Source organism: Periplaneta americana, chromosome 11, assembly GCF_040183065.1.
Source record: "Periplaneta americana isolate PAMFEO1 chromosome 11, P.americana_PAMFEO1_priV1, whole genome shotgun sequence".
Lineage (NCBI taxonomy): Eukaryota > Metazoa > Arthropoda > Insecta > Blattodea > Blattidae > Periplaneta > Periplaneta americana.
Genome location: NC_091127.1, coordinates 162,873,364 through 162,888,590, shown reverse-complemented (window position 1 = coordinate 162,888,590; position 15,227 = coordinate 162,873,364). Strand labels below are relative to the sequence as shown.

Below are 15,227 nucleotides of genomic sequence, written 5' to 3'. Positions count from 1 at the left end.
ACAAACGACGAGCCAGCCTTACCGTACATGAAGTGTATCTCTGCCAGCTCTTGATTTGAATACATGTCGCACAGTCTAACGCCTACACAACACTGAATGTAACCTTCGCCTCGGAATGAACTGTCAGAGTGCCCTCTTAATGTTTCCTTTGACGGCAACGACCTGCGGAAAGAAAAACGTTCCGGTGAATTTCAATGTTGTGAAGGCCATAACTCGGAAATAAAGCATTTCCGAACACATGTTGTAATAACTATTTTGATTGTCTACATGTGGGAAATACATACCTGAAATTATGCCCCGTATTTTTTAAACATCCTGTATATATATAGAAAAGCTGAAACAAATTATTCGGCACATGAAACAAAAATTCATTCCATAATATAAATTTACTTTATTTCATACACTTTCAGTAAAATATTATAAAAAGCACTTCGTTAAAGGACTCAAAGAAAACAGATGACTTCACTTGGCACTCGTAGCATTGGAATGATCAGAGGTTAGAAGTTAATCCAGTGAATATGTTCTTCATATCTTCAAGCGATTGCTGTATTGATTGGAAGAATCTGTAAGTACTTGTCTCAGAGCTGTCTCGGAACGCCGTGATTGTGAAGTTGATCCTAAAAAATCCAACATACAAATTGTCTGAGAAATGTAAGTCCATTATAGGAATGTAAATTTTAATTTTAATGATAATTTTCCACAAGTTTGTTTTTTTATTCAAAATGAATATTTTCCCAAATTTTTTTTTTATAGAAGAGTGAAATTTTCAGATATGTTTGCTTAGTAGCCTTAAAGGTAACTGAAACGATGTTTTCGTAAATCTAATATATTGTAAATACGTATTGCTGAAGATAATGTATTGAAAATTTTGAAAATATTCGTATGAAAAATGTTTGTAAGGAAATGAATGAGAAAAGCAACTACTGTTACATATTAAGCAAAAGATACGTGTTCATGTGTTGTAAAAATGTCAGCTCTATAGCTTCAGAAGGTTTCGAGAAAATAATTTAATATTCTGATGACAGGAAGTTGCTCACCAGTATCACCTTAAAAGCATAATGCGATAAGAGTTTTGTTATGTAATATTAGTTACACTTAAAACATATACCTAGGTAACTTTGCTTTGTACTATAGCATTGTTTTGTTAGTTTATTGATTACTTTTATAAGGCTAAAGATATCATCAATATAAATTCCAACTTATCATGTCATACTCAATCTCTTTTTTTGGGATATAACTTTCTTTATGAAAGATGTGTTTCATCCACTTAGTACAATATAGTTGTATTACTATGGGATGTATGTGAATATTCCTTTTTATCTCTTTATTATGTTATTAACGTTTAAAACACAACTGCAATATTAAGAAATTGGTTTTAATACTTTTTTTCAGGCAATATACGCAATATTAAACAGAAAGAACCCATATACAGATGTGGACAAATTATTAAACTAAAACGTTTTTCTTGGAAACGTAATATAATTCGTTATATCAACTAACACAGTGGCGGCTCGTGATAAAATATTATGTGTGTTCACAATTTTGTGTTCTAAAATCGAAGAGAATTTGAAATCGTACGTTTTTAGCCTAATATGAAATGTTATGATTCCAATGTTTCACTGTCGAAAAAACCGTATATAAATTCAAAACATATAATAATAATAATAATAATAATAATAATAATAATAATAATAATAATAATAATAATAATAATAATAATAATAATAATGAAACCTAGTCTTTTTATTTCCAATTTTTCCTGGAAAGCCAGTTTACCCAGTTCTTTACTCTTCAAAATTACTTGAACAGAGTTCATTTTTTACGCCTGTTAAAAATTAATACATAAAACAATTTACAAAAGCGTGTGTTTAGTAATATATTTTGATTCACAACACACTGATACACTATAGCCTATACCAGTACTGTAATCCCATTCGCATAGATTGATTACTATAAATACATGCCAGTAAATATTATTCTTAAATAATATACACCACTATACAGATATTTAAATTTGTACCACCATCACATTCAGCCAGCACGTGTTTGAAAGCCAAAATATGCTATATGCCGAAACTGAAGTATAGTAATTCACAAACTACACTCTTGTAGCAGCACTGTACACACATCGACATAAAGTAAACGTTCCGACAGTGAGATGCTGACACCTGCAGGCTAAAATACAGACTTTTCTCCTCGATATATATAGCACGTAAACGATAGGCATCGATGCACCTGCCATTTGTAGGATACATTCACTGTTCACTTAATGCTTTGTGCTCTTGACGAGTCATAAGCCGCCAGCGAAAGACAATTTTCTCCCGCACATGCGTGAAATTTCTGTAACCTTCTTGAAAAGAGCACGGCTTGTACGTGAACGGATGTTGCCAAGTTTATGCAAGATGCGGGAGGTTTAAAATACTCGATCCTGATATTATACATCCCCACTACGCCAATACGGTATTAAATAGTAAAACTAGTCGTGCATTAATGGAAACAAGGTGTTCACGTGCTCTTGTGCTCTTATTGACGCATCGCCACTGAACTATCAGTATAATTCACAGAGTCTCTATGGTTGTAAATATGATGGTTCACATCTTCTGGTATATTTTTCCAATGGTTAAGTATATTTTGCCTCGCTGTGTTGGTACTACTGGTGTTTTAATTATATACTGCAGAAGATATTCAACAGTCTGTTCTCCCATGGCCTGCAAGAAGACCGGACATGAACGAAATTGAAAATCTGTGATCTATACTGAAGAAGAAAGTGAACAAAAAGAGGCTTACAACTAAACATGGACTCATTTAAGCACTGTCCGATGTCTCGCTAAATGATGCTGATATTCAGAGAAAGTGTCACACTTTGGTTTGCAGCGTCCTTGACTAAATCAACGTGTTAATAAAGAATAAGGGAATGTTCACAAAATATTAGTAACCTCAAGACTCGATTTTCTGTTCATTATATCTGTGCAAAATACATTTTTGTTCATTATTTCTGCCGATAAATACAGCTTTCTTGCACATATAATTAATTTAGTCTAATAATTTGTCCACGTCTGTAAAAATAACGACATAAAATTTCACGTTCCGTTTGAAGTTTGTGCACCACTGTTTTTTTTTATCCAACAGGCTGCTTATTCACATACATAACCCTTCCTCATTCCATACCTAGCGCTTGGTGCCCGCGCACGATGTCAAGGTCAGAAAAATGCGCTTGCTTTGACATCACTGGCATAAAGTAATAGTGCAGCATCATTGTAATGAATATTCTAGTGGCGTCGAAAGAGGTGTTGTGCAGTCACAAAACTATTCCCATTTTTGTAACAGGCGAAACACATTTTGTTCAGTCGTCCATGCTTGCAGTTACACACAGCGTGGTACCGAAATTTTGCACGGATAATGCATGAGCAGTTATGTTGACAAGGAATGAATTGATTTGTGAGGGGAAGTACCGAAGCTTATGCGGCAACTGTATTTTGTTACAAAGTCATACACACTAGTTATATCTCCTTTTATTTTTACTATTAAGTTAAATGTATTAATTTAAGTAAAGTTAATGGAACGTTTGAACTTCTTTCTTATGCTTTCAAAATATACAGGGTTAGTTAAAAGTCCCGCACCACCTAAATAACTTTTGAAGCATACGGTTCAGTGACACGAAACTTGGTAGGTGAGGATAACCATATGCTGAGAACTCAATAATGGTATTACCGAGTTTTTTTCTACTTCCGGTTTAACAGGAAATAACTCCAACTCTCTTATTTTAAATGGAACACCCAATATATATATATTTTTTTGAATAGTACTCATTAAGAGCTTTTCAAAAATTACCCACACTCGATACTTCTGTACAAATTCAGTGTTGCTAAGTCAAGAAAACAGAAAAGTGTATCGAATATTAAAATAATAAAATACTCCTTCCTTAACAAAAACAAAACAAAGCTAGCTCACCTTCTAAATGATGTGTTCAAATTGATAGCCCTCAGCAGCTTTACAATGTGTCACTCGATCATAGAAACCATTTAAGGAATGATTTAACCAGGCTTTAGGAATATCTTGCACCACTTCCATTTTTATTTAGCAACACTGAATTTGTACAGAAGTATCAAGTGTGGGTACTTTTTGAAAAGTTCTTAATGAGCTTTATTAAAAAAAAAAAAAAATATTGGGTGTTCCATTTAAAATAAGAGATTTGGAGTTACTTCCGGTTTAACTGGAAGTATAAAAAACTGGGTAATACCATTATTGAGTTCTTAGTATATGGTTATCCTCACATACCAAGTTTCATGTCACTGAACCGTATCCTTCAAAAGTTATTTAGGTAGTACATTTAATATTTTAATATTCGATGCACTTTTCTGTTTTCTTGACTTAGCAACACTAAATTTGTACAGAAGTATCAAGTGTGGGAAATTTTTGAAAAGTTCTTAATGAGCTTTATTCAAAAAGAAAAAATATATATTGGGTGTTCCATTTAAAATAAGAGATTTGGAGTTACTTCCGGTTTAACTGGAAGTATAAAAAAACTGGGTAATGCCATTATTGAGTTCTTAGTATATGGTTATCCTCACATACCAAGTTTAATGTCACTGAACCGTATCCTTCAAAAGTTATTTAGGTTGTGCATTTAATATTTTAATATTCGATGCACTTTTCTGTTTTCTTGACTTAGCAACACTGAATTTGTACAGAAGTATCAAGTGTGGGTAATTTTTTAAAAGTTCTTAATGAGCTTTATTCAAAAAGAAAAAAATATATTGGGTGTTCCATTTAAAATAAGAGATTTGGAGTTACTTCCGGTTAAACCGGAAGTAGAAAACACTCGGTAATACCATTTTTTGAGTTCTTAGTATTTGCACAGTCTACTATATACAGTGATGAAGCTTGAGTTTTGAGGGTGCTAGAAACAATAGACTGTGACGGTACTATTTTGCATTGCCTGTAATGAGGCGATATTAGCGATCCTAGTGGTGAGCAACTAATGTTTGCATATTTACTACGTATTGAGCTTCGCGGCTGTATATACTAGAGTGTGGTGTATGGTTATCCCCACATACCAAGTTTCATGTCACTGAACCACATGCTTCAAAAGTTATTTAGGTGGTGCGGGACTTTTAACTAACCCTGTATACTTTTCTTTAAAGCTTTTTAACTATATGTACTTAAATTACCTCAAATTTTTGTTATTATTGGATGAGTAATATTTGCTCTCACTAAAACACTAGCAGCAACAGTGATCTTGTAAGACCAATGCTTTTTTGTACACGTAAAAACACTCTAGTCCCTTAAATTTATCCACCTCTAGGCATACATTAAATTTATATCGCCTTACCTTTTCGGATAAAAATTGTAAAAGCACCCATAGCCTTCCCTGCACATTGGAAGAGACCCTCCGCTAAGTGGGGTATATCCCAACAGACTCGTTGATAGAATGAAGTTGCCACCGCCTCCACTAGAAATAATAAAATTATTACGTAAAAATTATTATCGTATTTTCTTACTTTCACAACAAAAGTAGACCAGGACGTAAGAGCTTGCAGTAGAATAGATTGTTGGTAACAGTAATAAAATGGAGACTCATTGTGGAAGCATTAAATTAAGAATGCTTTCGAATGCAGAGATTATTAGTGTGGAAATTTAATGTGACCAACAAATTGCGGACAAATTTTGGCTGGAACCATGCAGCAAGAACAGGGCTCTTTTAAATGTATTAAGGACTTCACAAATAGGCACCTTTTGCTTTTGTATTTTTTTTTATTAAAGAATATTCCAGAAAATTTTGTCGGCTTATTTATGAGACACCCTGTATATCTTTGCTGTGTTTGTTTTATTATATTGCTGCAAAAAATTTCACTCCTAATGAACATTACTTTACAGCAGTAGAAATATTTTATTCAAATTTTATAGTTATTTTAAAATAATATAAAGATGATTATTTCGGTATTTCTTGCTCTGAGAGTCAAATCAAGAGAACTGGGGGGGGGGGGAATGGGAATCACGTTATAAAGTGCATGTAAAATATTTACAATCACCTTATTTTATATTGCATTGCAGTTTAATGATGTACAGTATAGCCAGTGCCAGTGTTTTTGGCGCGTGTCCTTCAGTAAAAAGCCAGTCAGTGAGCACTTGTTGCCAGTGCTGCTGAGAACGGTATCACCCAACACGTCACGTCAGCAATCTGCCAATCACAGTTGTCAGCTTTCCCGCTCACATTTTGTGGCAAAGATAAGGTACTCGCTCTCAACTTTCCCAATACTTATTTCACACGCCACAAACGGTGGCACTGGCTTATACATACTTACGAACCTTTTTGTAAATGCAGGATCAGTGAAAATGGCTGGAATTTCACACCCTTCCGCCATTGCTGTACAATAGAGTCCCAGCAAATGGCGATCGCATCCTTCACCGGCTTTGGCTTCCTTCATCAACAGATTATGTTTCGCAACAGCTTTCTTTAGCAGCTCTCTCTTGGTAGAATTCTAGACAAATGAAACACAAATGTAGTTTATTCCTTTCAGTCATTACGCACGATTTAATCTTGTATCCATTGCATATAATAGGCCTACATTAAAATGTAAAAAATTCAGGAATCTTCAACTACATTCCCAATGTTCTGTGATTCATATGATAATGATTTCGCTTACAAGAAAAAATAAACGAGTGAAGCTCTTAGCATATATAGTAATAGTAATAATAATAATAATAATAATAATAATAATAATAATAATAATAATAATAATACGTACGCTACTTCGAAGGAAATCTGTGGTAAATAATGAAATTAGACCTGCCTATGTCGAAACAGATTTACAAATAATTTTAAAAAATCATAAGAAGCGAGAATATGTCTCAACTTAATGTGGATTTCCTTTCCTTTCTTTCTCAAGATTCTTTCCCATCTCACCATAACCTCATTTCTTTTCTCCACATCACTCATATCTCCTATAATTTGCATTAATTTGTGTCTGATAAATTTTGTTCCTGGTTGAGACTGGATTAATCTTGCTCAGAATAAGGTCTATGGCGGGCTTATGTGAGGACGGCAATGAACCTCCAGGTTCCTTAAAAGCCATTTTTAAGTATGTAAGTAAGTAAGTAAGTGATGTACTGGTATATCAATTGGTAAGAAGTGATATCTCGTATCTGTAAATTTGTAGATGAATAAAAAACTGTTTTAAAATTATTTTTTCTCAAAATAGAAAAAACTTTTTATATATTATGTCTTTGCTTTGCAGGATTTTCTACAAAAAATATTAGTTAAGTGTCTAATTTTGTGAACATAATAATAATGTAGTTAATATAAATAATAGTGTATGAGTAGTTGAACTAAATTATCATTTTTGTAAATACACGGTACTATGGATATATTTTGATTCCTTAAGACTCTTGCCTCAATAGTTCCAATGTTGAGACATTTTTAAGTGAAACTTCTTAGGTATGAGTAAAACGTTATGAAACAAAATCTGTGACGAACATTTTAAGAGGGCTTTGAGCGTAGTTGCTATGGAAATAGGTACGTTACTATGTTATTGCGTAAATAAAGCTCTTAATATTTCCGGTCTTTCATCTATTTACACAAATTAATGCATAAATTTGTGAGAGATACTGCTTTGGAACAGTGTGTCTTCTATGTAGTTTTGTGACGTTAAACAAGTCGAATCCATTGACTGAAATTACGGTGCTGAGAAGGTTTTTGCTAGAAAGCATGCCGAAATCAGGGGCTAAATGAATGAAAATTGGTGCGAAAGGAAATGTGTAAGTGACCTGTCTGAAATTGAGCCAAAATTAAAAAGAGTGAACTGAAATATGTGCAAGAATATAGCACAATAAAAGAGCAATTTGATCCAAACAAATGTAATTTTTCGTTCTGCAAAGGAATTTTACTACGTTACATTTGTTCGGATCAAATTTCTGCAATTTGAAGGACAAAATTAAAATTCTTTCAATCATTTAGTATCAAAGTACGGGCTATTCCATCTCAAATCGACCGAAATATAGCCTAGAGAAAATTGACCTTACAATGTTTAAATACAATGAAACTTTTTCTGTCTGTAGACAACTATGATACAATGCTTTGTGCAAAGTTTGATGCATCAGGACTTCATAGTGTTTAAATTAAAAATATTTTAATTGATCGTATTTTCATAAAATTGGCAATTTTAAAATTGTTGTGGCTCCGAAACCCTTTCACCCAATGATCAAAATCGTGGTTTTTTTTTTATGCTGAAAAGTTGAAGTTTATATTGACATGTAAACAGTTTTTCTTACTTTTTTGGAAATGGAGAAATTTTGATTTTTCTTAATTAAGACACCTTTGCCCACGAAAAAGTATTTTAAAAATATAGGGTTAGATTCCGCATTGAAAGTACAAATAAACACGTATTTTTTACTGGTGCAACGTTAATAAAGTATTTAAAAATCAAATAAAGAAAATAAATAGTACGCGCGTGAGCTAACCAGCTGACTGTGAGGCGGGAGCTAGCCTAGGCAAGCAAGGCCAGGGGACATAAACACGTGATGTTTCGTCTAGTAGCGCATAGCTGGGCTAGCTTTATCACAGGTTTTCATAAACACAGGAGTAAAATGACGCCTAATGCTCGCTTATCTTCATCTCTCGGCCAGTGCTTGCTATGTTGCGCCTTTCAAGTCTAGGCGTGTGAATATAATTTATTTAATACCCCCGAAACTTATTGCCGTGACACTAAGCAAACAATGCCGAATCCCTCTTAATAATGCAAGGTTTTTTTCTCAATACTTTTTTACATTTTTACAAATGGGCAAAAAGCCTAAAAGTAAGTAAAATCAGAGCATCTGTCTCTCTGTATACAATAAAAACAAGGATTACTTCTTATCATAACCTACCAAATGTCAGCTTCAAAATGAGCTCCCGTTCAAATTCTGCAGTAAATGGTTCCAGAGTTCTGAGCGCTGAAAGAGGCTTGTTTTTATAAAATACGCTAAATTTGTCGCTCAATAGTACGAAACTGTTTGATTTTCGATAGTATCTTTTTGCAAATTCACTTGTATAAATAGGGAAAAAATTAGAGTATAAAAAAGTGAAGTTTTTTACTGATCGATTTCATATGGAATAGGCCGTACGCAGCTCTCTTAAGGTGACTGGGCATATTGAGAATTAAATCAATAATTTTCCAAAAACACGCAATGAAATGTTTCATATAAAACAATTTTTATTTCGAAAAGGGAGCAAAAACTAAAAAAATTGTATTAAACTTTTTTGTTTGAAATATCTCAAAGAATAACCTCCTGAAATTAATGACATTACTTACAGTTCACTTTGTATAAATGCATATTCAGATTTGCGTTACCTTTTATTAGCAATTTTAATCACTATTAGTGAAAGTACAGGACAAACTTGTTTAAGTCATTTACAGGTTTTACTTACTGGCGTAGAAGGCGACAACATGGAATGTACCCACGCAATTGCCTCTGGTGTGCAAGATCGAACTGTTTCTGTTCTGCCGTGGTAGAACGAACGAGTTGTGCCAGTTTCATACGTAGGGGCTGGCCTGGAGGAATACAAATGCAGAATATTCATTCCTGAACTAGTTATATTTAATCCAAATACCTTACTATAATAATACGGACAGCTGTATACCACCAGCACTGGCGTGAGTGCGAAAAATCGCGGACCTGACATCTAGCGCAGAGGGATGGAATTACGTCCACATATACAAATATTAACATAGCGAGATTCGGACTATTGTTTAAAACGTGAGTTACTAATGTGGAATTATATATGAAACACTTAAGAAATGTTGAATAATATTTAATGTAAAATTATCTTATATCAAAACTGCATATTATGAGAAATATTGCATACTTCATATTACTTTCCGTAATTAATTGTTCCATATTTTTTCTTTGGTTTACCGAGACAAAATCAATCTGATATTAGGAATGAATTTACAGTAATATTTTATATAGGCTACGCATTGCTGACAACTGCAAAGATAAAATTGATAGTAATCTGATGCTTGCAATAATTAGTAAAGACATGTGGACAACAATAAAACTTAATTTGATAAAACCTTAAAATCCAATACATTTTAACTTCTATTTATTTATTAGGTCTAAATAAAAAAAACTAATGTGTATTTTTCTATCAACACAAAGACGAAGGAATTAGGCCTACTAAAGAATGTTGTTGGCTTACGTTTTATGAACTGTCGGAAATCGAAAGTACGATTTGGAGCACTTTGTAATGCTCCAATTGTCACAATTATAAACAGCACACCCTGACATTTTAACACTAGTACTAATTCATAAAACTATTAACAAATTAACTAGCCCAGCAACAATATACATTGCAGTTGATTACAGCTTGTTTCGCGAGTATCTCCATCCCGGCAGGTAGGTAGCAGCACCATCGTCGTTCGCACGTAAAACTGCTAGCTGTCCGGTATTATTATAGTAAAGTATTTGTTTAATCTACTATTTCGTTTATATGACGTCATTCCATTTTCGACCAATGAAGTGTAATGAAATTTTGAATTCCAACCAATCACAGTCATATATCTCGATCATTTTTGCAGCTCGATTTATGACTATCAATTTATCGCGTGGCAGTTCTTTTGCTTACTCAGTGTCGCCAACTTTTTCCCGTAAATAGATGAACGTGGATCCACTGTATTAAAAAATTTGCAAAATCCTACTTCCATACCTACTGTACATCTTCATCTTCTAATTCCATGTCCATTGTATCTAAAGAAAATGACATTTCATAACAATTATTCATTTAATTAATGTATTAATCAGATTATTTGTAATTATACTATAAAATGTTTGAATTAAATTATGACTTAAATGTATTTCTGTCATAATAACAAGAGAAAAGCGCAGTACATGTAATTAAAATTGTTAAACCTGTATTTCGCTTTTCTCAATTGGCATTACTGAATAACATTCAATTTCTTTATTTCAGTAATCGATATTCATCTCTTTCAACTTCACAATGTCTGAATAGATTAAGTATTCATAAATATACAATTATTAACCTTTTGTGAGCGAATTTTATGGATATATTATTTACATTTTTATTTTATTCACGGAATAGTCCTAATAAATGTCACTCGAGGTCTGAGATTTCCCAGATAAATCCATGAACGTAAGATAATTCAGTCATATTGTATCAAAGTGCAAAGATTGTTATTTGACAAGGTGGGTCTGAGCATTCACCATGGAATGACATGACTTGCCATATTGTTGAAAAATATCTAAAAAAAAAAAAAAGAATTCCAACCACGTTGTCAACCAAGATGGGATTCGAACCCACACTCCAACACTGCCTCGGAGACGAGTCAAGATCGTTAAGCCCTGAACTACGCCAATGGCCTTGAGGAGTTTACTAACATTTATGCTCGACCATACCGAAATGTAGTAATTATACACCTGGTAGTAGCCCTTTAATGCACCTCATCAAGTACACCTATTCATTAAAGTTCAGGTGTTCAGCCAATGACAAATCACTTTTGTACCATTATAAAACCGCAAGTATCGATTATTCTCGGATATTCAATCGAAAGACAATTAGCGAAAAGTCACGGAGGCTGGAAATCCAATATTGTCGCAGAAGGTTATGTTCTGTTACTATAATAATTAGCGTGAATTGTGAATAATATTCAAATAAATTCAATTTGTCATCTCGTTTTTCAATTCTAAATCAATTTCCAGGTTATACCAAGGCTAATGTTCATCTTATTCTCTACGTTATATCAAGGTCAATGACATTCGACCTCGGAAAAAAATCAATACTTTCGCGTCTGCGCACATCTAACAATTCAGGTCAGTTCACTACTCACTCACGTACATAACCAAAACATGACCTACTTTTGAATAATTTCAAGTTAGAAATATGGTCGAATATAAAAAGTCGTATGAAACTTGCCTATAATGGTAATTAAGACCCTCGTATACTTGCGTCTTAATACTACCATTATAGGCTCGTTGCATAATGTACTATTATCAGGGGGGGGGATAGAAGTTATTCCTGCCAGGGATGTTAATATGAATTTATGAGAGGGGGATAACTTTCCAACAGAGGGGAAATCCCCCCCCCCATCTCCGCCGTTAATTCGCACCCAGGTCATGCTACATCAAAGGTACCGACGCGAAGTAAAATAAAAATTCACAAACTATCTAAAAGAAAGAACAACAGTTATGCATAAATGTGAAGATGGTATGATAATTACAAAAAAAACTGAAAAAATTGGTAGAATTTCAAAATTAGCGAACAATAATCCATTGATCAAACATTTTCTCTTTTCCGATATTAGTAATTATGTTTACAGGCAATATAACATTGTCTCTAAAACACCAAATAGAAGAGAGAATTAAAACTAAGGATTTAATAATCACCAGGATTCGATAATCAGTCCCTTTTAACATGGTAGTTATCTATATTATTTTGTTTTATTCAGTAATTACTTGTCAATAAGTTTATTACGCACAATATATTTAACTTTATTTCAATCGGTAATTATGTATGAAATTATAGGATGGGGTAGCTCATTTAAATCCAATTTTAATCCACTTTATTTATTACAGAAAAAAATAATTAAAATATGTCTTCATAAACCTATTGATTTTCCATCTCAAAATTTGTTTTTAGACTTTAATGTACTCAACGTAAGACAAATTTATTATATTGTATTAATAAAATTCATACATAAAAATCGAAATAATTTTGAATTGTATTCTCATAGTTATGAAACAAAAGGTATGAATTCTTTAAGATTGTTTGAACCAAAATGCAACACTGTTACAGTATTTAATCATAGTAGTAATTTAGGCCCAAGAATATATAACAAATTTATATTTAAATATCCTAATCTTGTCAATTCTAATAGCTCTAGCATTAAATTTAAAAAGTTATGTATGGATTTTATAAAAATTGAAAAATTGTAAATTTAAATTTGTATACTATAATTGCATAGTAGACATAAGACAAATTGTATTGTATAATTATTAATTTCAATTCAGGAATCCGCCCCTGAGCACGAGTTCTACTCTTTCAGGAGCGAGCTAAAGTTTTTCTGTATATATTATATTCTATGTTACGATTATTAGCAAAATAATAAATGAATAAATAAATAAATAAGTAAATAAATCAATCAATCAACAACGGGGACAATGAAACTATTCCCGTCTTCGCTAACACCAAACCTAGTCTTGTATGTTCATGATATTGTAACTTTGGCAAAAGGCATTTGATTATATTATACTTTTTGATTAGGGTGTAATATTCACATTACCTGTGATGGAGTCTAAAGTACGCCAACTGAAGAGCCATTTGTACGAAGGAATCTGGATGCAAGTCAAACGTCTTGATCAGATCTTTGCCATAACCAGTGAACTTGTCCCATAACCAGCAAGATCTCTGAAAATCAATTATTAAGATTTGTCTCCTTTAACACACATGGCATACATATAATAACATTGCATCACATAAAACGTAACATAACATTAACATATCAGTTTTCGCGTGGGCTACTGCTGTAGCCCATAACGTCTTCTCGAATCAAGCAGCAACATTTTCCTACTGTAGGTACATCTGTGCTGAACACTTGTAACAATGCATCAGTACTGTTATAGTTTATGACTTGATCAGATGTTCAGGGTCAGAGTGATATTATTCCTTGACCTGCAGTTGTAACCAGTAAATCAGTAGCATTATCTTCGAAGTAATTTCTCATAAATGAGTGTCAAATAAAATATGTGTAAAATTAAGAAATATAACAAAATATAAGATACAGAAATGAACAATTAAAAAAATTATTACAAATTATAACAGATTAAAATAATTGTCAAAATTGTAATGGGCTACAATAGTAGTCCAAGCGAGCAATAACGGGATTATTCTAAGAGCGAGCACTGAAATGTTAGCGTCGTGTAGCGTAACGTAACATAAATATACACATATTACATATACCGTTAAACTGGGGTAAAGAGGATCACATGTGGTAAAGTGGATCATATGTGTATTGCCTAGATAAGTCAGCGCCACATGGATCACACATGAAAGAAAAACTTTCTTCTATAAATGCCACTAAAAATAGTTTTTCTTTGCATGTGTGATCCATATGGCGCTGACTTATCTAACAATACACATATGATCCACTTTACCACATGTGATCCTCTTTACCCCAGTTTACGGTACATAATTGGATAGATCAGTACATGGGTAGACACTAGCATAAAAACTGGCAATATGAAGAGTCTTATACATAAGGGAAGAAATGATGTTACGTTATGTATAGCTGCAGATAATTTTCTTTAAATAAATAAATTTATTAATTAAGGTTTATTTATTTATTTATTTATTTATTCTGGTGAAGTTAAAGCCATCAGGCCTTCTCTTCCACAACACCAAGAATACAAATACAATAACAGAAATAAAAAGGAAAAAAAAAACACTATAAACGAAGTAAATCACACAAAAATATACACAGGTTGCAGTCACACAAACTTTAAATGAGTGATTAAGTATAATTAATTGTATCCTAATTAACTAACATAAACAAGAAACTTGCGATTTTAATCTGGAGTAAAAAAAACACAAATCAACACTTCTAGCAATATCTAAAAAGCATTAAACAAGACAAAATTTTCCAATTTAATTTTGAATTGTGATAAAGTCCGGCAGTCCCTGACATCATTAGGTAGCGAATTCCAGAGACGAGGTATTTCTACAGTGTAGGAGGTTAGTGGTACTTTGAAAAGAAAGAGAACGACTGCCATCTAATCCATGACATATTAATAATACTGAATTCACTCACGTAAGGTTGTAGCGTCCGTGAAGCCTCCTGCAATGACTCTTCAACTTGTCTGTCAATATCGAAGCGTATCTGTTGAACTGGCGGTAGATTTCTCACAGTTTCTGAGTCATGCCACCGAAATCCAATTTCATTAAGCCTCAAGGAGATGTAGTTCATTGCCATGACACTAACCATTCCATCGTATGCTGTGTGCTGGTAAACATATTCAGATGAAAATAAAGTAAGATACAGATGTTAAAACGGTGTACTGTAGTGCACTCGTCCGTCGATTTAGTAGAATGCGTTTGAGTCTAAAGAAAGCAGCAAAACAGGACAACGTGGTCTGTTGTGACGAGGATCCAAGCCCCCGCATAACGGTAAGGCATCATGTTACAAACACTTTCAAGTCTGAGTATTCTTTGACAAAGTAAATATTATTCAACGCTTTGA

General features: G+C 33.1%; 1 protein-coding gene across 4 annotated transcripts in view; it reads right to left on the bottom strand.

The window, feature by feature from the left end:
* Positions 1-376: 376 nt before the first annotated feature.
* CROT (Carnitine O-octanoyltransferase) overlaps positions 377-15,227 on the bottom strand; it is a 99,750-nt gene continuing 84,899 nt past the window's right edge. For all 4 annotated transcript variants that reach the window (XM_069840374.1, XM_069840375.1, XM_069840377.1 and 1 more), the window contains 6 exons: positions 14,799-14,990; positions 13,275-13,399; positions 9,407-9,530; positions 6,310-6,482; positions 5,333-5,452; positions 377-617 (listed from right to left, as the gene is read on the bottom strand). In XM_069840374.1, the coding sequence (XP_069696475.1) occupies positions 491-617; positions 5,333-5,452; positions 6,310-6,482; positions 9,407-9,530; positions 13,275-13,399; positions 14,799-14,990 (861 nt within the window). In that variant the 3' untranslated portion in view covers positions 377-490. The remainder of the gene's footprint in view (positions 618-5,332; positions 5,453-6,309; positions 6,483-9,406; positions 9,531-13,274; positions 13,400-14,798; positions 14,991-15,227) is intronic.